The sequence below is a fragment of the Enhydra lutris genome, unplaced genomic scaffold, assembly GCF_002288905.1.
Source record: "Enhydra lutris kenyoni isolate GAN:26980312 unplaced genomic scaffold, ASM228890v2 scaffoldscaffold26, whole genome shotgun sequence".
NCBI classification, from domain to species: domain Eukaryota; kingdom Metazoa; phylum Chordata; class Mammalia; order Carnivora; family Mustelidae; genus Enhydra; species Enhydra lutris.
In genome coordinates, this window is record NW_019154110.1 from 22,034,782 (window position 1) to 22,057,971 (window position 23,190).

At 51.1% G+C, this 23,190-nt stretch overlaps 2 protein-coding genes across 2 annotated transcripts in view; both read left to right on the forward strand.

Annotated features, from left to right (window-relative positions):
- Positions 1-9,444, forward strand: part of LOC111151307 (family with sequence similarity 117 member A) — a 44,237-nt gene extending 34,793 nt beyond the window's left edge. Inside the window, exons 4-8 of the mRNA XM_022509203.1 lie at positions 1,685-1,795; positions 2,257-2,391; positions 3,536-3,737; positions 5,120-5,270; positions 8,208-9,444. Of these exons, the coding sequence (XP_022364911.1) occupies positions 1,685-1,795; positions 2,257-2,391; positions 3,536-3,737; positions 5,120-5,270; positions 8,208-8,508 (900 nt within the window). The 3' untranslated portion in view covers positions 8,509-9,444. The remainder of the gene's footprint in view (positions 1-1,684; positions 1,796-2,256; positions 2,392-3,535; positions 3,738-5,119; positions 5,271-8,207) is intronic.
- Positions 9,445-11,764: 2,320 nt separating this feature from the next.
- On the forward strand, positions 11,765-18,457 carry LOC111151708 (solute carrier family 35 member B1). The gene is made up of 9 exons (XM_022509861.1): positions 11,765-11,991; positions 12,641-12,744; positions 13,304-13,434; positions 13,709-13,739; positions 14,316-14,473; positions 15,583-15,709; positions 16,463-16,569; positions 16,722-16,875; positions 17,990-18,457. The coding sequence occupies exons 1-9, from the start codon at positions 11,780-11,782 to the stop codon at positions 18,040-18,042; spliced, it is 1,077 nt and encodes a 358-aa protein (XP_022365569.1). The 5' UTR covers positions 11,765-11,779; the 3' UTR covers positions 18,043-18,457.
- Positions 18,458-23,190: the final 4,733 nt, after the last annotated feature.

The window sequence follows — 23,190 nt, forward strand, 5'->3', positions numbered from 1 at the left end:
TGACAGACAGAGATCACAAGTAGGCAGAGAGGAAGGCAGAGAGGGGGTGGGAAGCAGGCTCTCTGCTGAGCAGAGAGCCCAGTGCGGGGGCTCGATCCCAGGACCCTGGGATCATGACCTGAGCCAAAGGCAGAGGCTTTAACCCACTGAGCCACACAGGTTCCCCCAGCCTTATTTTTAGAAGAAGAGAAAAATAGTTGTGTGTTCCCACTTTTCACTGGCCCTCCCCCTCTCTCGGGAGGATGCCAGTCACCGAGGCTGAGTAGAGAGCAGCACAGACGGGGATCCTGAGCGGTAAACCACCTCCATCTGCCACGCCAGCTGGCAGCGCCTGAGGGCCGACCCTCTGGGAGTCCCCTCGAGCCACTCTTGGTTGCAAGAACAGAGAGAAAATGTGAAGGGAATGCTCTCCAAGTTAAAAGCCAGTGGGAAATACAGAGTATGTGAAGTTTGGAATGATCAGTAAGCAAGGTGTTTACACTAAGCGTGGTCACGGTGTGAATGGTGTCTGAGAGCAGATCTAAAACCACTTCTTTTTGGCAGTGGTCATAACTTGTATGGCAGATCTCCTCTCTGATTCCTATTTAATTTGGACCCATATTTATTTATTATAAATTTTTAAAAAAGATGTTTATTTTATTTGATAGGTCTTTTAAAAGATTTTATTATTTATTTGACAGAGACACAGCAAGAGAGGGAACACAAGCAGGGGGAGTGGGAGAGGGAGAAGCAGGCTTCCCGCCGAGCAGGGACCCCGATGCAGGGTTAGATCCCCCATGACGTGAGCCGAAGGCAGACGCTTAATGTCTGAGCCACCCAGGCACCGCAGTTTGGGCCCATATTTAAAAAGATCTGCATTTCCCGAGCCTTTGCCAGCTGAGGGCGAGTAGGTGGAGAATTACACATGTGACAGGGATAATAATCCAAACCATTTCTAATAATGCGTAATTGTTACAAGATACGGAAGTCAGGACAAAATCTGAGACTCCCTCTTGAGCGTGGGCTCCTTGCTCAGTGCAGTCTCCTTTAAAATGAGGGGAGGGGCTCCTGGGTGGCTCAGTGGGTTAAAGCCTCTGCCTTTGACTCAGGTCATGTTCCGGGGTCCTGGGATTGAGCCCTGCATCAGGCTCTCTGCTCAGCAGGGAGCCTGCTTCCTCCTCCCTCTGACTGCCTCTCTGCCTACTTGTAATCTCTGTCTGTCAAATAAATAAATAAAATCTTTTTAAAAAATAAATAAATAAAATGAGGGGAATCCTTCCAACCTTCCTGGTCCCAGGGCCTCTGAGATAGCTGTAAATGGACTTTGAAGAGTGAATTCAAAATCATCATTTCCCATTTCTATTAATAGCGTGGTATTCCACGCCTTTGGAATCCGTGAAAGACAAAAATGGTTTCGGTATTGCGTATTTTGAATTTTTTGGAAACTGATCCGATTCATTTTTCCAACTTATCCGTGGAATACATGAAATTCAGGAACCGCAGATACCTCATTCATAAGGTCTCTGGCTTGGTCGATGAGCGTATCATCAGTTCTGAACTCACCGAGCTTTCCTGGGAAGTTTTCCATCTTCCTCTTAGGCATTTTGATGGGTCTTGGGCAACAGCCGCACCAGGGAGGAGGGACCTCCGTGCCCTTTAGCTTTGCTTCACCTGCCTCTCCCCCCTCCCATCTCTGGGCTGCCAGATTTCTAAATTGAAGCACCAGCTGCAGAGGACGAAGCTAAGCCGCAGCGGGAAAGAGAAGGAGCGGGGCTCCCCACTGCCAGGGGACCATGCTGTGCGGGGAGCCCTGAGGGTATGTATGTGTCCGCCCCCTTCCTGGACCTGCGTCCCTTGTCGTTGCCCCGTGTGGGGAGGTCCTCACAGGTCTTATGGTCGCTGATTGAGCCTGTCACACTGCCTGCCCTGTGGCCACCTGGCTGCCTAGGTGGTTTAGGCGCCAACTCGGGCTCGCTGAGTGAACCTGGGAGGGCCAGTGGCTCTCCCCTCCACCCCCACACCCCCTTACCATTGACCCAGTGGTGAGCCTACACTCTCTAGAAGCATGCTCTAGACCTCTCAACACACTAACTTCTGAAGAAAAGCCCCCTGAGTTTTCCTACTGCAGTCGACCCTGTCCCCAGATCCTCCTTGACCCACTTGGTTCTGCTGTGTAGACATGACCTTACCCTCCCTGGTCAGAACTAGTAACTCTGCGTGGCTTGCGGGGCCGGGGGCGGGGATGGTCTGTGATCACTCTGTCTGCCTCCTCCTCAGGCATCCCCTCCCAGCTTCCCCTCAGGGTCACCTGTCCTGCGACTCAGCCCCTGCCTGCACCGGAGCCTGGAAGGGCTCAACCAAGAGCTGGAGGAGGTGTTTGTGAAGGAACAGGGCGAAGAGGAGCTGCTGCGGGTGAGTGGGGCGCACCCTCGATGCGGGACAGCCAGCGGCCGTCTGAGGGTGGGTGCAGGCCGGCGGGACTCAGGCTCTCTGGGGGGCTCCGGGCCATGGCCGTGTCGGGAGCACGGTGCAAACACCAGCCTGCACAAGGAACACAAATCGAGTTCATTAGGTTCAAATAGACTTGGCCAGCAGGACAGCAGAGCCGGGCAGTGGAGCGGAGGCAGGCTTGTGGTGCTGGGTGGAAAGAGAGGGAGCCGGCCTCAAGTGGAGGGGAGACTCCGCAGCCAGGAGGAAGGGTCTCGGCACTGCTCTTCAGCTTACCGACCAGCTCTCTGCTCCCCGCCTTCTCATCCCTGTCACCATCACTGTCCCCTGCCCATGCCTCAGTTGCCTGTGTCCCTCACCTCTCCCCCCATGTCCACCTGGGGACCTGCATTCATCCATGTCCAGGTACCCCTGGGCAGCCTCCCCCGACCCTACCCCACTCCCAGGCAGAATCATGTGCTGCGTTTTCTGCCATCTCAGGCACGGTCTTAATACTGACACAGTACAACTGGACAGTGCCAGTTGGGCAGTATTAATATAATTCTAAGGGGTACACTCCTCAGTTTATGAGTTACGTACTGGTTAGTTTTTAATCGATGTCCATGTAGGATTTGATACCCACCCAGACACCTGCACACAGTTCGGTGAGCTGTGGGCACTAGTACCAGGGATGGTTAGTACTAGTACTAGTACCAGGAAGCAAGGAGGGGGTATTTCCTATGTGATAAGGACGTGCATGCCTGTCCTGCAGGGGCTCGCGTGGTCAGCGTCCTGGTGGTTCACCCCTTAGCATGTTTCTCACATGTTCTTCATCTTTGTGTTCCCGGAGAATGTCCCCACCCTCAAGGCTTACAGCCTGCTGGTGGCGTCACCTTGACGAGACCGTATAAATAAGCATGTGATTCTAGATTGGGTTGCAAGGGCCAGGGGAGAAATAAAAAGAGGGGCTTTCCCTTGAATCACTGACTTGAGAAAGCCGTGTCCTGGTGTCGCTGTGTGTCAGCGATAGTGGCCAGAACAGCGAGGGGAGGAGCTTAAGGGACATTGGCGCTCTGCCAGCCCCGAAGAGAGGGGCCTGAGAGTACTTCCCCACCCTTTTCCCTGGCAGATCCTTGATATCCCTGATGGGCACCGCGCCCCAGCTCCCCCCCAGAGTGGCAGCTGTGACCACCCCCTCCTCCTTCTGGAGCCTGGCAACCTTGCCAGCTCTCCCTCCATGCCCCTGGCATCCCCCCAGCCTTCGGGCCTGGCCAGCCGCGAGGAACACCGGGGTACAGTCGAGGAGCTGGCATCCATCCCTCATGACAAAGGTAAGCTAAGGGGGTCCGGGCAGGGCCCGCCTGAGGTCCAGGGGGCCCTCCATGCACTTTCCCCCTCTAGTCAATTTCAAGCCTGGGAGTTCTTACTAACCAACTAGAATATCTTCATGGGTCGCCTTTATTCTGTATGCCATATTAGCCATAGAAACAGTGCTTTCCACAGATTCTGATTTATAATTTATACAAAGTCTCTGCACCTGCACTTCTAGTCTCAGTGGGACCCAGGCAAGCAGCGCCTCTCATCCTCCTGTTTCGGCTAAGGTTAGCATGCGGAGTGGAAAGCCTATGGGTCTGTCCGGCTGGTCCACTGTGCACATTACTAGCAACAGGTTTCAAGGCAGTTGGGAAAGACAGACAATGAGCAAATGTGGTCTCTCGCCCCGGGGTCACACTACTTGACCCGGATTGAAACCCACCCTTTCCGACTCCAAATCTCTACTTTGTCCTGTGCCCTGGCTCCTTCCCGGGAAGATGAGACCCAAGCCCTTCCTCCCCACGATAACGACCCTCCTCTCCTATAGCATTGTGGCCTGCCTCCTTGAACTGGATCCTCACAACGGCCTGTGAGGTAGGCAGGTCAAGGGCATGTCTCACACTTTGCAGAGGTAAACAGAGCATAGAGTAATAAGGAATAAATGACAGATAAATACAGATAAAGTCCATATTGGCAACCTAGACCAAGTATGTTCGCTGCGTGGAAAGGGAGAGGGATTTTATCCCACAAGTGGGGTTGAGTAAGGACGGTACAAGAGCTCTTCCTGGAGGAAGGGATAGCTTCGCAACACTGTGGAGAGGACGAAGCTGTGATATGTCGTAGCAGGGTGGTGTGGTCTTGGAAGAAAGCAGGGAGACAGAAGTTAGGATTCCTTTAATGACGACTTGGAGTCCCAATTGTAGTCTGCCTCCTGGGAATACAGAATTGCTGTTAGACCTGATTTTTCCATCAAAACAACTATATTTTTTAAAAAAGATTTTTTTATTTACATATTAGAGCACAGAGGCAGAGGGGCAGAGGGAGAGAATCCCAAGCAACCTTCCCATTCAACATGGAGCCTGACGTGGGGCTTGATCTCAGGACCCTGAGATCATGACCTGAGCTGAAATCAAGAGTCGGTCGCCCAACTGACTGAGCCACCCAGGCACCCCTCAACTATAATTTTTTATTCTGCGTAACGAGGTACAGACTTTCATAAGCTGCCTCAAAGCTGTCTTCAGGTAAAGCATGGTCAGACAATGTGGATTATTAGCATAACACTGCCAACCCCCCCACCACATGTCCTAGTCTCACCCCTTTACACTGAAGCCTGAGCCCAGGAAGGCAAAGAGCCTCCTTTCCTTCAGCTCCACTGACCTCAGCTTCACTCCTTTTGCAGCCTCCTCTCCGGGCCGCCCAGCCTGCCTTGAAGACAGCAGCCCGTCTCCGGTCCTTGCCTTTGCCGCCTCCCCTCGGCCCAATCATAGCTACGTCTTCAAACGGGAGCCCCCGGAAGGCTGCGAGAGAGTGCGTGTGTTCGAAGAGGCCGTGTGAGTACCTCCTGTGGACCTTGCACCGTGGACAGGACAGGGTGGGGTCGGGATGGGGGTGACAGCCCCGCGCTGTCCTCTCTGACAGGCCCTTCTTCCGCCTTGGACTCTCTCTCGGCCTGGGGCCATGGTCAACTTCAGATGCTCCGGATCACACTTTTTCCGCGACCAAACTTGTTGACATTACCTACTCAGAGCCCTTCAATCTTTGCTTATCATGATCTCTGTGGAAACCTGCTCCCTGCCCACATGCCAGCCACAAGTGCTAGGGGAGCTGGAAAGGAAAGAGATCTGAAACCCAAACCCTCTGTTTTTTTTCTTTTCTTTTTTTTCCCCCCATCCCTGGGAAAGGTGTGAGTTTGCTAGATGGTAATCGGAGAGAGAGAGAGAACATACTAGTAGTTCTTTTCAGGCAAAGAGGGGGAGTGTCTTGTCCCCAGTGGAGTGGTGGGAGGGGGGCCTGAACAGCTTCCTCCCTGCTTCCCAGTCTTCACCCTGGGGCTGTAGTAGTTCAAATGTCATGAACTCCCAGACAGAAATTTCCAGTCCTTACAAGGAAGGACTGTGGAATATTCCCAAGCCAGGTGGGGCAGTTCAGAAGTTGTTCTGATGTTGACTGACTTCTTTACCACAGTGCCTTCCCATCAGCAGAGAGGATCAAGGGCTGAACCTTTCCAGACACCCACCCGGTCCCCCATAGCAGGCACCTCAAAGAGCTCATTTCCTTCCCCCCCACCAGCTTCACAGTCAGCGGGACAGATTCTCAGTCAGGAAGACTTTTCCTGGCCATGTGAGCTGAGATGTCGCTAGGACAGGGTTGGAGCCTTGAGAGCTCCAGTTGTTGAAGCCTGAGCTTTAGCTCAGGTGAGGGAGAGGACAGTGTGTGGTAGCGACAGAGGGTACAGCTCGAAGGCAGAGTGGGAGTTAGGGAGAAAACATGGCCCCCCAGGCTGTTTGCTCCCAGCTTCGCTACATAGCTGTCCAAGAACCCTGGGTCCTCAGGGGCGGTGTGGAGGAAAAGACCAGATCTTGCCCCTTAAGCAGACTGGGCTCGTGTGTCTCTCCCCAGTCCACGTTACGCTTGAGGAGCCACAGTCTGGGATTACTTGTGGAAATGAGGCTGGTGCCTTTCCTGACTCTTCCACACTCACGACTGCCAACACGGGTCTTCAAGCCATCTCCTCCGGCTTCCTGCTCCTGCGTTAATCCTTTGAGAGAGATGGTGACTCCTGGGGCCCTGGGTGGCTCAGTCGGTTAAGCATCGGACTCTTGATTTTGGCTCAGGTCATGATCTCAAAAACAAAAACAAACAAAAAAAAGAGGTGGTGACCTATAGATTGCTTTCCAAGAGGCCCTGGGAGAGAAATTCTCAGCTCAGTGGGGCCTCTCCTGTGTATCAGCTTGCCCATTGGGAAAGTTCTTGTGTTTCACAGTTCTTTTGTCTCATTTTCCTTTTCCTAGCTGCTGATCCTATAAGATGGTCTGGATTTCCCAGGAGGGGAGTCAAGCCATTCAGGGTCAAACCATTCACCTTCATGTCCTTTGAGTGGGGCTTGGCCTCCTGGGGCACCTTCCCCAGGTGGGCGTGCACACACTGAGAGCATTCCCCTCTCCTGCCCATTCCTCACTGTCCGTAAGGTGGGATTCTTGTAAACCCTTCTTGGTCAGGGGAGACCTGGCCGCTGTGGACTCCGCTGGGACCCCAGGCCTTCCCAGAGACCCCCAGCACAGGGGTCTTCACCTCTTTCTTCCCCCTCTTGCCCTGGGCTCACCCCTGCCCTCCTGCTGTCTCCTTCTTCTTCCTGGGTTTGGAATTACTAGAATTCTGCAGTTAGAATGGTCATCAGTTTACCATGCTATATGCTAAGTGCATTTTCCTGTCTGTACATTATACGTGAAGAGGAAGGTGATCGAGGGATCTCCTGGTAACAGAGCTTCACCATCGCACCACACCTTGACCTTCTTAGGAGCCCTCACAACCAGCGGCTTCTCAGCTGCTTCCCCCTTAAAGTATGGCCAGATGTTCCTCGTCTTATCATAGGGATTCATTACTCCAGAACTCCCTGACCTCCCTCCTTTCATCCTTCTGTTTCTTCCACATGATCAGAGGAGTGGGGTTGGGAGGGTGGGTCAAGACCACCTGTTGAGTTAGAGCCCAGAGCTCCTGGTCGAAGGTCGAAGGTCGAAGGTTGGCCTGCCTTCTCACCCGGGTTGTTACCCTTGTGTCTGAGCAAGGGTTTTGGAAAATCACACTTTTCAAATGTGTTCAAGAATGAGATTCCTTAGGTCAGTAGATTTCAATAGGACACATTCCACCCCCCCCCCCCCCCGACCCGCGCCAGGAGACATTCGGCAATGTCAGGGAACATTTTGGGTTGTCACAACTTAAGGGAGGCACAGGTGCTCCAGGCTTCTAGTGGGGAGGTGCCAGGGTCACTGTTAAGCCCCCTCCAGTGCCCAGGGCAGCTCCCCACAACCACAGATTATCCGGCTCAAAATGCCAATAGTGCTTATGCTGAGAGACCCTGCTTCAGGCTATGCAGTGTCTTAGGAAATCATTTTGCCTCGGTCTCTGCTTTTAGGCAAGCAGCCTGCCCTCAAAACACTGTAGTGATGAAACCTCTCAAATTAAAAGATCCCTTGGTCTCCTCTTCTAAAATCACCTCGTCAGGAAGTTCCCCTTCCCATCTAGCTTCAATCCCTCCTGTTTCTAGCTGAAGTAGATTTCCTGTTCAGCCGTATTTCTCATAAATGGACGACTGAGCCTAAAGACTGGTGGTTGCTCCGTGGCCTGTAGTTCTTTGAGTAACTTTGAGTAAGCACCCTGCTTGAACAGACACCCAGCTCCCCTGCTCCCCTGACGCCATGGCACCTCCTGTCCCTTCTCACTGGCTGTTTCTCTCCCTGTGTGTGTGTGTTTCTTTCTCCAATTTCCAGGTCCCCAGGCCCTGACCTGGCCTTCCTGACTTCCTGTCCTGACAAGAACAAAGTCCATTTCAACCCGACCGGCTCGGCCTTCTGCCCCGTCAGCTTGATGAAGCCCCTCTTCCCCAGCATGGGCTTCATTTTCCGTAACTGCCCCTCAGGCCCGGGGTCCCCCCTGCCCCCTGCCAGCCCCAGGCCTCCGCCTCGGAAGGATCCAGAGGCCCCCAAAGCCGCCTCGCTGCCGTTCGAGCCGTGGCAGCGCACCCCGCCGTCAGAAGAGCCTGTGCTTTTCCAGAGTTCCCTGGTGGTCTGAGGGCCCCAACCCTACCACTTCACCATGGAGACCAGTGCCTTGGTGGCAGGCCCCTCACTCGCTCCCCTGAGGTGGGGGATGAGGGAGCCCTTCCCTCGCGGCCTTCGAGCACTTTCATTGATTGTGTCAAAGCCCCGTGTCCTCCTCCTGAGGGACACTAGCCCCTCCAGATGTGAGGGGACCTGCCTTCTCCACTAGCAGCTGGGCAGCTCACAAGTCACACCTGTGTTCCTGCCGCCTCTCTCACTTGGTGGAAAATTCACCTGAAGGTCTTGAGTCACCCCACCCTGGGGTGTGAGTCCAAAGGACTGTCTGTGGGGCCCTTGACCTTGTCATGGAGCAAGCTGGCCATGATGGAAGGAGAGGGAGCCCCACAGATTTCCTTCCCTCTCCTCTACAGACATGGAAGAGGAGATCGGAAAAGAGACAGCCCCATCCTCTCAGCCCCCATCCCCTTGCCTCCCTCTCACTGGAGGAGCTGACCAAAGCAGCCCTAAAGGGGCCAAAACACTTGACCAATCGAGCTGCTGGCAGAGGGGGGAACCAAGCGTTTTTCCCAAGTGGCATTTTCATCTCGCTTTCACCCTAAGATTGTCCTCAGCGGCAGCCCGGCTTGCCCAGCCCCAGGTGGGTGGTGGCGGAGAGGGAGAGCTGGCGTTCCTCCCGGTGACAAGCGGCGACTCCACACACCCCCCCACCTGCCCCGGGACTGGGGTGGTTTAGAAAAATGCCTATTTTTCTTGTATCGATGTAGAAACTCTATTTTCTCCCAAAGACACTATTTTTGCAGCTGTTTGAAGTTTGTATATTTTCCGTACTGCAGAGCTTACACGAAATTGAAGAATGTTAATGTTCAAGTTTTCTTATCCTGTGTTTAGAAGTTGTTTTTTTGCAGATCTTCATGTTAATAGACCAAATAAATAAGTATTCCCAGCAGCTTGAGGTTCTGATAAACATTTTTAGGGGAGGGGAATGGGATGGAGATTGAATGTGTTATATTGCGCATCCTTGTCTTCAAGAGGGGTCTTTACTTAGCATGGGATGATATGGATGTGGGTGTGGTATGCATGTGGGCGTTACGATGTAGGTGTTATGTGGATGTGGGTATTAAATGGATGCACAGAGTCCCTGTCCTCAGGTCACCAGGCTGGGATTCTTTAGATGGACATCTAAGCAATAGGTCCACGGAAAGCCTGTCCAGAATGAAGAGCGTGGTGTTGGTGGGGTGAAGGAGTCAGTGGGGGAAGTCACTAATTCTCGGATGAGTCTGGGAACTCTCCCTAGGGAGAGTGTGTTTCAGAGAGGAAGCAACGGTGACCAAGTTTGACATTGTTGGTGCTCCTTGCACCGGCAAGGGAAACAGGACGAGGGAATGGTCATCGGGTTGAATCTCTTGGCCCAGTTTTAGGGAAGCTTTAGCCCTTCTGGAGTATTCGTTCCATCTCGTGAGGACCCAGAACACACAGGGGTTTGCGGCCTCTCAGCTTTATAGTGCTGCACCTGTAAGAGCTCAGAGGCTCTGGGGAGAACTCAATAACCATCCTGACATGCTGATGGCGCGTTACAATTTACAGACATTTTCACGACATATTATCCCCACCATATGGGTGAAAAGTCGGACTACCCCAAGGTCAGGCATAATAACTACAGTCGAATCTATGTCAGAAGACCATTCACCAGCTCAGTAAGCATCAGATACCGCGTTAGTGCTTGACATAAAATGTTACCAAAATATCACAGCAACCCAATGAGAGAAATTGATAGATGCCACTGGACTGATGAGAGGACAGAAAGATTGTGTAACTTTACCCCCAAGACGCAGATACAAAGTGGGGGCGCTGAGTTGGGGATGCAGATCACTTGAATCCAGTGCCCATGCTTCTAACCACAGTGCTCTCCCACTTGTTACTATTTTCCCGTTATTTTCAGATGAGGAAAGACTCAGAGGCCAAGAGAATTGTTGGAAGTCCCAGCTGGGGAAGCAGCAGAGCTGGGTGTGGAACCCAGGTTTCTCACCCCAGCTACTGTATGGTGCCACAGGCTGATTCCGTGGAATAAGCCACTGGGCGAGAGAACAAATGTGGGGGCCCTATCCCCACTGAGATGGGGGATTGAGGACAGACCCTGTCTTCTATTTCTTACCCCTCCCCCTGAAAGATGTTTGGCCTACCCCCAAAGCCTTAGTGAGTCAGGCCCGGAGTGATGGGTGTGGTGCTGCCTGGAGTTTCCTTCCTTTGCCTGAGGCTGTGCCAAAGAAGTGGGCTGTCAAGCAGAGAAGGAGCCTCTACCCAGATAGCAGCCCAGGGTCCATTGACTAGGTGGGGCTTGGAGGTTGTAGTGGAACGTCCTGGGGTCTTGCCCTAGGTCTTGGGGCCCTCAGGTGGAGGCCCAACCCTTGGATGAGGGAGAGGTTCCAAAAGGAGGTCACGAACGGGAAAATCTGGAAGGCAGCATGAGGGTTTGTTCTACTGTTGATGAGGTGTAACCGGAGGGAATCCGCTTCGGTAAGCATCCATTTCCACCTCTAGGATGTGAAGAAGTAGGATCAGAGTTGAAAACGCGTAATGACTAACAATGCCTTAAACTTGCATAGAACGCTTTACAGTTTTTGAAACACTTTCACAAACCTCAGCTCATTTAATCCTCAGAACAGTCGAGAGGCGATCAAGGGAGGGTGCTACTAATTGTCTATTCCAAGTTTCCGGGCTGGGAAAACTGTTGGCGACAGGTAAAGTTACCCCTTTGAAGCCTAGTGAGGGCCCTTAGAAGGAGGACGCCGCCCTTGAACGCTCTTCTTGCAGAAGGTGAGGCGCCGACGCGGGGCAGCGGCTAGGGGGCGCTGAGGTTCCACTAGACTCTCTGGCGTTAGGACCCAGCGGAAGCCTTACTGCCGACCGGCGAAGAGACTCGGATTAGCCGGGCCGGCCTCCTTCCAGCTCACCTGTCTGTCTTCGCACAGCGCAACCAATTGGTGACCTCCACATCCACATACGTCGTCACTCCTCGCCCGCATAGCTCCTAGGCCATCCGGTCGAGCTCCGAGTCGCAGTTGTCCTCGGAGTTGCCTGATCGGAAGAGCCTGAGGGCTCGGCAGTAATGTCGGAGCAGTGGCTCTTTCTGCTATCAGGAACGAAGGCAAGGTCCCAGGGCGGGTGTCCTTTCCTTGGGAACGGTTTTTGGGTCTCGAAGCTTTTCCTTCTCGGAGGCTCTGAGCTGGCAGCTCTGGCGGTGGCTGCTGGGGCCTACTGAGCGGCGGTCGCATGCAGCTCCTATGAGGCCCCTGTCGCCGGTCGGCGATGTCCGACTGGAGCTGTCGCCGCCGCCGCCGCCGCCGCTGCCGGCTGTGAGCGGGTCTCCGGTCGGGTCGTCCGGGCGTCTCATGGCCGCTAGCAGCTCCCTGCTGCCCGACCGGCTGCGCCTGCCGCTCTGCTTCCTTGGCGTCTTTGTCTGCTATTTCTACTATGGGATCCTGCAGGAAAAGATGTGAGCAGATCCCCGGGGCGGGAGCGCAGACTTGCCTACCCCACCCCCCGCCCCCGTGGCCCGGTTTGCGGGCCTCTGGCCCCTGACCCGGGTGTTCCCTCTTTCCCGCCCTCCCAGCCCCCCGACGACTTTGCAGTTGCGGCTGAGTCTGCTCAGATTTTGGTCTCCTGATTCTCGGGACCTGGTTATTTTTCTTCTTTTTCTCCCTGTTGGTTCTAAGGGCTTGGGTTTTAGATGCTGAGAAGTCTACCCCCCACACAGGTTTCCTTGCTTACTAGCTCCTCTTTGCTACTTCCAGATGTTTGCAGACAGCTGGTTCTTTTGCCCTCGGCCTTGCATGTGTTGCCCACATCCCCTCATCTGCTGCTTGGGGTACCCCGTTTTACTGTCCAATTTTCCACGTTTCCTCTAGCTCCATCCTTTACGGATATTCTTTCCCTAGGCTACCGGATCAGCAGGCTGGGATGTCTGGCTTCTAGATCCAATAAAATCAGCCCTTATTGTGAATAAGGCCAGTGAACCTTACATCCAGAGAAGCAAGATCATTTTAAAGCTTTCGGTAACTCTAGACATACTAGATGACACTGAGTGAAATACACTAATTCTTCCTCTTCTTCTTTTTTTTTTTTCCTCATAATTTCATTCTTAGAACAAGAGGAAAGTATGGGGAGGGAGCCAAGCAGGAGACGTTCACTTTTGCCTTAACTTTGGTCTTCATTCAGTGTGTGATCAATGCTGTGTTTGCCAAGATCTGTGAGTACCTATCTCGTAATCTAGTAATCCCTATCCACTTTTAAGGTTTAACTTTCAACACTCCCACCTTCTTTAGTGCTTTCAAAGTCTCTCTGTTCAGTCTTCAGAACTAATGGCTTTGGAATGGGGTGAAATCCTATTTCCTTAAATTAGACCCAACTTCTGAGTCAGAAATGTGCAGAGAATGGGTATTCTGTGTGCCGGATCCCCATTGAGAACAGTTAATTTTTTTTTTTCTTTCTTTCTCTTTGATTTTCCTTTATGTGTCTGCTTCAAACATGTTTTGAGCTGCTCTTTGTTCCCTAGGGGCTTCAGCAGAGCTAACTCGTCCCTTGAACTGAATGAGCCCCCATTCCTGCTCTGCATGTGGTCTTGTGTTAGGTATAGGTGAGATTGGAGAGTTGAATAACCTTCAGAGATTTCCCAGTCTAAGAAGACAGAAATACTTTGTGCTTCTCGTCTTCTTTGACACATTTCCTTTCACTTGGCTTCAGCTTTGGCTCAGTGACCCATCCTGGGCCCACCAGGTTTCTCTTATACATTTTTTGTCTCTTCCCAGTGATCCAGTTTTTTGACACTGCCAGGGTGGATCGCACTCGGAGCTGGCTCTATGCCGCCTGTTCTGTCTCCTATCTGGGTGCCATGGTCTCCAGCAACTCGGCACTGCAATTTGTCAACTATCCGACTCAGGTGAAACCTCAGGGTGTGATGAGGGTTGGCTCAGAAGTTGTTTGAAAAGAACTAAGAATTCTTCGCTCAGGTCTGTGACTTAAATGAAAGAGATTGTGTTGGGAGAATTTCAGAGGCCAAAGAGCCACAGATCTGAGGTCTAGTGGCGGTGGGTTGGCCATGATAGGCTGTGGTTTCTGGTGCAGACCCCACATGACTTTTCTTAACAGAGTGCCTAGCACAGTGCCTGGCACATCCCAGAGGCTCACGTACTATTTGCTGAATTTCATTTCAGGTCCTTGGTAAATCCTGCAAGCCAATCCCAGGTAAGCAGAAGCAGATGGTCTCCCTCTATCTACCATCATCATTCTTCCTCTAGTAGGCTCTCTGCTCGTCTGCTAGAGTTGTGTGTCCCTTCCGATTGTCATCCCATCACAGCTATCTCCAAAGCCAGCCCTCCATCCCTTCCCCCTGCCATCCTGTCCTCTGTATCACCTCTGGTGGTGTTGGGTATACATGGGCTGGAAGCTAGAGGCTGACCAAGTCAGCTTCACATGCCAGTCATTTTGGTGTCCTGTGTGCTTACATTGTCATTAGAGTTAGGTCACATTTTGATCGTCAGTTTCTTTCTTTGAACCTCTCACTCATCCACTATTCCCACTCTTTCCCTTGTTCCTTCTTGGATCGTTCACCTTTGTTCTCTGCCTTTTCCCTGCCTTCTGCCGTTTGTTCTCCCCATTGCTCAACCCTGTCTATCCAGGTGCCAGCCTTGCGCCTTCCTCATAGCTTCTGTAGGCCTTCCTTCTCAGACATTCTTTTCTCACAGGAGCCTCCTAAGAGGACAGTGTTGGGCTCATCAGTGCCTGTGGGTATCCAAATTTTCCACTGTTTCTTCCCTGTAGTCATGCTCCTTGGAGTTACGCTCTTGAAGAAGAAGTACCCAATGGCCAAGTACCTGTGTGTGTTGCTAATTGTGGCTGGAGTGGCCCTTTTCATGTACAAACCCAAGAAAGTAGTTGGGATGGAAGAACACACAGTTGGCTACGGAGAGCTGCTTCTGGTATGTGATCCTGGTGGGAAAGGCAGCCTTTTCCTGTAATCACAACCAAGGAGCATCCCACCTGGGCATCCAAAAGGCCGGTTATGTGTCAAGAGGGAGATTGCGATGCTCCTTGCCCCCCATTTCGGGTCTTTGTCTCTTGCTGCGTGGCCCCCACTCTGCTAAGGCCACAGCGGGAAGACTGAAATCTTGAACAATATCTCAGCTCTCCTGAGGGGAAACTCTGAGGCCTGCATTTAAGTGCTGGTGTGAGGCCAGAGAGACCTGAGAGCAAATAGGGAAGGAATGGCATGTTTCTCACTGTGGCTTTCTGAGAAACCTGGAAGCCAGAGTTTAAAAATAACACTGGAGTAGCTCTTGCTTGCTGTGTATTAGGCATTGTTCCCAGTGGTTTATCTATTAGTCAGTTGATTTACTTATTTTAAAAGATTTTATTTATTTATTTGGCAGAGAGAGACACAGTGAGAGAGGGAACACAAGCAGGGGGAAGTGGGAGGGGGAGAAGCAGGCTTCCCGCAGAACAAGGAGCCCTATGCAGGGCTCGATCCCAGGACCCCAGGATCATGACCTGAGCCGAAGGCAGACGCTTAACGACTGAGCCACCCGAGGCACCCCTAGTTGGTTAATTTTTACAACAGTAACCTTATAGCGTATGTAGTATTAGCTCCATTTTCCGTATGAAGACACAGACAGAGGTTAAGTCACTTGCCATGGTCACACGGCTGTGAAGTGGCAGAAGTAGAGGCTCACTTTGCCCAGGCTTCTAATTCCGGGCAGTAGGAGCAGAGAATCTAGTCTGGAGCACTCCTCCATGCCAGGAGGCTACCAGGCCGGTACCAGGTGTCTGTTCTCTACTCTCACGGGAAAAAATACCTGGCTCGGCACATGTTCCAGGCTTCGTGGCACTGCCTCCCATTCCACTCTGATTATATTTACTCTGTGGCTCAGATAGTTCTAGTGCCTGGGCGGGGCAGCGGGCAGCCAGCACGATCTCTCCTGACCGAATGGTAGCTTTGTGAGGAGTCTCAGAAGAGTGAGAGTCCTGTGTCCTGGGTTAGGGAGGGGCCCCGGTGGCCTTCTCACTGCAGGGGGCACCCTCTCTTTTCCAGTTATTATCTCTGACCCTGGATGGACTGACGGGCGTTTCCCAGGACCACATGCGAGCTCATTACCAAACAGGCTCCAACCACATGATGCTGAACATCAACCTTTGGTCGACATTGCTGCTGGGAGCCGGTAAGGAGCAGCTCTGCTGTTCTTTCCACACGTCACCAGAGGGCAGACTGTCGCCCTCCAACGGATCCCTAGCTCAGACTCCGGTTGCAGACTTTGCCCAGGTCAAAGGCCTGTCTCGGCCCCAAGATGCCCTTCTGTCCAAGCCCCTGGAAAAGCCTTCCTGGAGAAACGTTCCTCGGCAGGCTCTGCCTGCTACTTATGACTGGCACGATCATAGGCAGACCTGTGACATTTTCCCTGGGAGGACGTGGGGTAGCAGGTAACAGGGGTGCCTTGGGAACTCGCCTTCTGAGAGAGATGAGATACCAGTATTTGGCGTATACTGACTGTACTTTGAATACGAATGCATGTGCTTTTAAATCAGTGCTTCCTAACCTCTTTTCAAATCTGGGCGCGTGTAGGAAGTACTTTTTGTACAGCACAGTGGGGTTAATGGAGGAGGCTGCTGATGGCTGGAGTGGCCAGCACTTGGGGCTGCCTTGAGCTGGGGATGTGTGGGTCAGTGTCTTCCCAACGTCTGAGGATCTCTGCTTCCAGTGATTTTGGCAGAAGTAGCTAATCGACTCACAAGCGTCTCTGGGAAGAGTCTGCGGTTAATTTCTCTCATCAGGAAACTAGGAGCAGGATGCCTAGTGTGAACTCAGTCCCTGCATTTGTCCACACCCCATTCTGTGGGGTCCTTTCCCAGGCTGTACAGACATGGGTGCCAACACAGGCTCCGTGCTCTGTTCATTCTTTACCATTTCTCCCCAGGAATCCTGTTCACTGGGGAGCTCTGGGAGTTCTTGAGCTTTGCCGAAAGATACCCTACCATCATCTATAACATCCTGCTCTTTGGCCTGACCAGTGCTCTAGGTCAGGTGAGTACCTCAAGACCGGGTAGCCTGGCTTCCCCGAGAAAGACCGACCCGGGAAGACGGCAGCAAGACTAGCCCTGATGTACTGCCACAGATTTTGACCTTGGGGCAGAGCCCCAAGAGCCGGCCTGACCCCACTTTCTCGGTCTTTCTAGAGCTTCATCTTCATGACAGTTGTGTATTTTGGCCCCCTGACCTGCTCCATCATCACCACAACTCGAAAGTTCTTCACCATCTTGGCCTCTGTGATCCTCTTCGCCAACCCTATCAGCCCCCTGCAGTGGGTGGGCACCATACTCGTGTTCTTGGGTAAGTTCCCTGCGGAGCTCACATCTCTGGGCACATGGAGCAGCAGTCACAGAGCTTGCTTTTTCCTTTTTTTGTTTTATTTAAGTTTTGGTTTTTTTGTGGGGGGGGTAGCGAGAGGGAGCGGGGAGGAGCAGAGGGAGAGAGAATCCCAAGCAGCCTCCTCACTCAGTACGGAGCCCAACTCGGGGTTCAATCTCAGAACTCTGAGATCATGACCTGAATCAAAATCAAGAGTCAGATGCTTAACCGACTGAGCCACCCAGGTGCCCTGTGACAGAACTTTAGATATTTTTTTTCCTGAATTATGTATTTATGAAATTGATTTATTTCATTTCATTTTATTTATTATTATTATTTTTAAAGATTTTATTTATTTATTTGATAGAGATCACAAGTAGGCAGAGAGGCAGGCAGAGAGAGAGAGGAGGAAGCAGGCTCCCTGCCAAGCAGAGAGCCCATTCGGGGCTTGATCCCAGGACTCTGGGATCATGACCTGAGCTAAAGGCAGAGGCTTTAACCCACTGAGCCACCCAGACACCCCTGATTTAGTTATTTTAGAGAAGATGTTTTTTAAAAAGGAGAGGAAGCCAAAAAAAAAAAAAAAAAAAACAAAGAATTATTCCTCCTAACCCTCCCTTCCTTTTTTTTTTTTTTTTTTTCCTCTAATCCACCCTTCCTAATGAGCATTTCATTTTAGTGATCTTCCTCCAGCAACTCGGGTTTCCTCAGACACTGAGCAGATAAAATTGTTGTACTTACTCCCCACCAATCTGTGTTGCTATGGATGAGATGAGAGAACTAGCTAAGAAGTACTGACATTTTTTAAGTTTTACTGTATTTTATTGTATATATGTAATTGTATATATAACTTTATATACATATATATATATATAAATACATATGTGATTATCTATATTTTGGTGATTTTTTTCATTTGATGCCTTACTTTTTCTCTGAGGGAGTTCTATAAAACCAGTGTTTGGAGTTAGTTTTATTTAAAGCCCCAATTTTGGAGAACCAAGCTGACCTTCTCCTCTCCCCATGCTACTCTCAAAATCATTGGTAGTTTTCATGTCTCGTCATAAAGCTAAGCCCATCTTCTCCCTTTTCATAGGTCTCGGTCTCGATGCCAAGTTTGGGAAAGGAGCCAAGAAGACATCCCACTAGGAAGAGAGAGACTACCTCCACTTCGAGAATATTTAAGTTATTATCTCAAATACGGACATCTCTTGGGCAAATGGACACAATAAGGATAAAGGACTGGGTTCCAGTCTGCTTTTGGTTTTTGTGGGGTTTTTTGTTTTGATTTGTTTTTTAAGAAAAGGAAGCAAAATCACATACTCTGAAAAAAGCACTTGGATTTTAATAAGACAGAGTTGGCAGTTTCTGTTCTGGATGACCTGGAGCACAGCCTAACTCGAGGGGAGGAGGGGGAGGAAGAGGCAGAGCCTGATGCTCTTTGCCCAAACTCCTGCTCGGGTGCAGGAAACCTGGCTGGGTGGCTCACTCCCCCAGGAGCCCAAGCGTTGCATGGAGGACCTTGAATAAATTTGCAGTTGGCCTTGTGGCCTCTGTTCCCGCAGGTGAGGGTCTGAATCTGCCAGGACAGGTGGTTGGCTGTTAGAGCCAGAGAATGTCAAAATCACTTTACCTCTTCAGGCTCTGGTGGGCAAATATTTCCTTAAGAACTCCCGATACAGTCTTTCCTCAGGAAACCTCCCTTGAGGTTGGGGGCGGGGGTGGAAATGAGCCCAGAGCCTCAGAGTCTGCTGTGTTTCACATTTCCCCACGGCCTCCTCTTCAGCCAGAGCTCAAGCCTGGAGTGCAGACCCGGTGTGGTCTGCACTCCACCGGGAGTGGAGACCCGATATATATATCATGAACAGCTTGGGAAGGTCGATTCCCTCCATCCTGTCTCCCGAATCTGTTCTCAGTCCACCTGGTCTCCTCCTGGGGAGGCTGGATTAATCCTATTCTCCTGTTCCCTTCGGCTGCTAAAGCGTTGCAGTCCTCTGCTGTTGTGGCCCTGCCAGCGTGTCCCCATGCCAACTTCTGCCTGTTGAAAGGGATGCTGGCGGAACGCTTGGTGGCTGGGTGCTGGCACAGAGCCCCCGTCAAGTTTCCTGGGTGGCAATGGGGGGAGAAGGCGGAGCATGGAGTGGAGCCACCTGCCCACAGCCGTCTTCAGAGCTGGAAATCACAATCCTCCACGGACCAAACTTTACACATGAAAGTGCATTTCCACCAGCTGCAACTTTCTCTCCATCTGTTCCGCAGCCCCAGCCCCGTGGCTCTCCAGCTGGGAGCCCAGCCTCCTTCCTGAGCGGCTGCCTCGCCACCCCTCCCCAGCCTTTCAAGCCAGCCTCACTTGAGCTCCTGTCGCTCTCTAGGGGTGCTCGTGTCTCTGCAGCTCTGCCCCCAAAGGCCCCCTCTCATTCTGAGCTCCTTGAGAGAAGAGGTTTTAAGTACATCTGGCTGAACTTCCTTCCTTCTCCACCCCCTTTCCCCTGAGTTTTTTTTTTTGTTTGTTTTTTGTTTTTTTTCATCCCAAAGCTTGCATCAATTAGCCCCTTCCCTTCTGGATTGTTAGTTCTTCCAAGCTGTCTTCTGTGGCTTGGATGGGTGGTCAGAGTGTGTGGCCAGTGCCAGGGACCTACAGGCCTGCTGTCCCAACTATCGGACCAATTCCTTCCACCTCCAGTCTCTGCACTTCCCAACTAGCTGTCTCACAGACACTTCATGCTAGGCACGAAGAGCAAGACAGAATCTTCCGGAGCCGAGCGTGGCTCACACCTGCTACTAGAGCAAGTGCATCCTACCTACCATGTGCCAAGAGCCTGCTGCTGGTCTATCTACTCAGCACCCATCTAACCCATCACTCCTGTGTGCTGCGCACCGTGAACTTGTTAGGAGTTCAAAGCTGAGTAGGACCAGGGCTTACCCTCTGGGGAGGTTCACAGTCTCGTAGAGAGACGGGTAAATAAACCATTGCATCTCAGACGCGCAGAGCTAACTACCAAGTGTCTGGGCAAGGCGAGGCTTGAGCTGCAGCGTGTGGGAAGATGAAAGGTGGAGGAAACAAAGCCAAGTGGGAAATGGGGTTTTCAACTGCCCGGCCTCTCCACTTGCTCCTGCCTTCAGTCAGGTCGAGTGGGAGCAGTGACTGTGCCCTAAGGCTGTTGTTCAGCCCAAAGGGGAACAGGTGAAGACATGGCGTGAGCTGTCGCTGAGCTCGGTGACGTGCTTACCTACGGGATCTCGGGAGCCCAGCGTGCCAGGTTTGACCGGAGTCAGCAGCGCTCTGTCAGGGCATAAGGGCTGATAAATGTGAAATACCAGGCAAGTTCCAACAAAAGTGGTGTTGATCGCTAACCCTGGGCGGCCCGATGCCTCAGGTTTGTCAAGATCAAAAGACTTTTCATCTGTAGTTAATTCTCAGCTATGTGTAGAAGGGGGTGGGGTGGGGAGCCAGCACACCAGTTTCCCCAAACACTGTATTTTTAGTTTGGGGTGTACTATACCTGACGCCTATTTTGGTCAAACCTTAAGGTTAGTCTCCTCAGTTTTTGGTGCTCAAGCTTATGGAAAAGTGGTCTGTCCATCTCATGTGAGGGCAGTGACCCACCAATGTGATTTGGGGTGAAAACGGGGCGGGGGGGAAGCTCTTACAGAATTAAACATTAAAAGAAAGAAAGAGTATGTTGTTTTAAAGGGACAGAAATTAAACATTCCAGTGGATCATCTTTCAGACGAGGCATTTAAGAACAGATGATGTGTTTTTCCACAGCCCTGTGACACCCTTGCAAAGAGGACCAAGCAAGCCCCTCTGTTCCTTAGAGAAATGGAAAAACAGGTTAGGGAAGTCTGGCTGACCTGCGGTAGGTCCCTGGGTATGTGCTTACGAGATGAACTAGAACACAAGATTCCCTGAGTCCTAGTGGCATCTTGGACCTGTGCCCTCAGAGGGGGAGAGGCAGAGCTCCTCAGGAGGCCTATTGCCTGTGCTGTCTGATCCCGCTTGTCAGTGGAACAGTTTGCACATTTTATGAGTGGTGGTGCTGGTCACTTTCTCCAGATGCCGCGGCAGAGAAATTATCCTGGGTCTCTGCGGGATCATTCAACTCTTCCCACTGAAAACACACCAGCTGTCTTCAGGAGCCACAATCTCACATATTTATTGAACTCCTTTCCCAGAGCTCTTTAGTTCCTGAGAATTTGTCCTAGCAACCCTCCTGGGGAGAGCTTAGGCCAGGACAAGTCTCCCTGCATTTGGGATAGGGAGCCTGAAACCCGCCGGAGTGCATCAGCCAGAAGTCCCATGGCTGTGGGAAGGCAGGGCCCGAAAGTGAGTCTTCACTTCCCACATGTCCGAGGTCAGAGAGCTAAGCCACTGGTTCCCAGTCGTTTGGATATCCTGGTCCAGTAGAATTTCCAAATAATATGGGGGGGGGGTGTCTATTTTTTTTTTTTTAAATAAGGACATTAAAACAAAAAAATCTATCACCAATATGGCTTACAACAAGCCATTTAACTCTAAAAATTTTAGGAAGCACTCCAAGATAAGGACCCTTCTTCCAAAGAAATTATAGTTGGAAATCATACCATGGTGTAGATGAAATAATTTTTTAGTTACAGAAAATGTTCAACATAAAATACTCTTCTATGATAATACATTGTAGGATATATCCTTATGATTTTTCACACAATACAATGTGGTCAGTTTGGGGGCTGTACTCCACAATGCAGTCCACTGACCCTGGAACGTCACACAAACATGCTGACAAAGATGAAAGCAACCCCCAACCAGATTTTACATCATTTAGAACATTCGGAGAGTCTGAAAACAACATCCCCCTGACCTGGGCCACTTTCTGCCTTCCTCTATAGGGTTAGGAGGAGAGCAGGCTGTGGGGATCAGAGAACTTTCCAGTAACTGCTGTAGGAGGGAAACTTGGAGGCTTGGAACACTCTGCTCCAATATCTGCTCCCAAAATGTTCCGGCCATGGCTTTGATCACCCAGCTCAGAGCTCAGAATTAACTCTGGAAAGTTTTCACCTACTGATTAAAGGCAATTTCTGACAGACATAGTCCTTAGAACCAGCAGCCTATGCCTGCCATGGCAAGAAGGGTGGGAAGGGGAACAAAGAGGGTCTTGGACTAGGGAGTGATTTCATTCAGTGCCTTCCGCTTGGCTGAGGCATGAGTCCACAAAGGCTGGTGGGTTTTCTGTCCAAATAGGCCTGATTCTCTGTTCTTTCTGGGAGAAGCGGAAGAGGAAAGAGGTTCACGGCATTTACGAAGGGGAGGGACTGAATGTTTCTTGCTGCCCACTTCTGTGTCTTGTCATGGTATGTGGGTGGCCAGAGCTAGCAGAACCACCACGTTTCCGTTTAGGTTCTGACTGGACACCATTTCCTCCTACTCAGGGTCTAGAACTGCCACATCAAGACCACAGCCCTAGAAGGAATGTGTCACTCTTATGTGAAGGCTTGGAACTCCCTGGAATTTTAAGAAAAAGTGTCTGTGCATGAAAAAATAATAGTGTCTGTGTGTGCATAATGGTACAAGTGCTCATACATATGTCAAGCTGGTCGGTTCATTTTTCTATGAAGAGTCCACAGCTCTCCAGATTCTCAAAGGTGTTCATACACAGTATCCACCATCATCCTGGGGCTCATTTAATCCAAAGCCATTTCCCAAATACAACGGTGTAACTGGGCACCACTACAAAATGTGAGAAAGCACCATCCCCAGCTGTGCTTAGAGGAGGGGTGGGGGTGAGGTTGCAGAGCTAGAGTGATCCATTCAAGGTCATTTCTGGTTTTCTCCTGGCCCCTCCACACACTTTATCTGGGACTGTCCCATTCAGCAAATAAAAACACAGGATGCCCAGCTGAGTGTGAATTGCAGATAAACAACACTTTTTTTTTTTTTTTTAGTATAAGTATGTCTCATCTAATACTTGTGACATACTTATATTCTTTTTTTTTAAGATTATTTATTTATTTATTTATTTGACAGATGGAGATCACAAGTAGGCAGAGAGGCAGGCAGAAAGAGAGAGAGAGAGAGGAAGGGAAGCAGGCTCCCTGCTGAGCAGAGAGCCCGATGTGGGGCTCGATCCCAGGACCCTGGGATCATGACCTGAGCTGAAGGTAGAGGCTTTAACCCACTGAGCCACTCAGGTGCCCCTGACATACTTAAATTCTTATATCACAAATTATATGTGCAATATTTGAGGCACACTTCTATGTGTTGTGTATCTGAAATTCAAGTTTAGCCAGTGTTGCGTATTTATCTGACAAGCCTGTGGC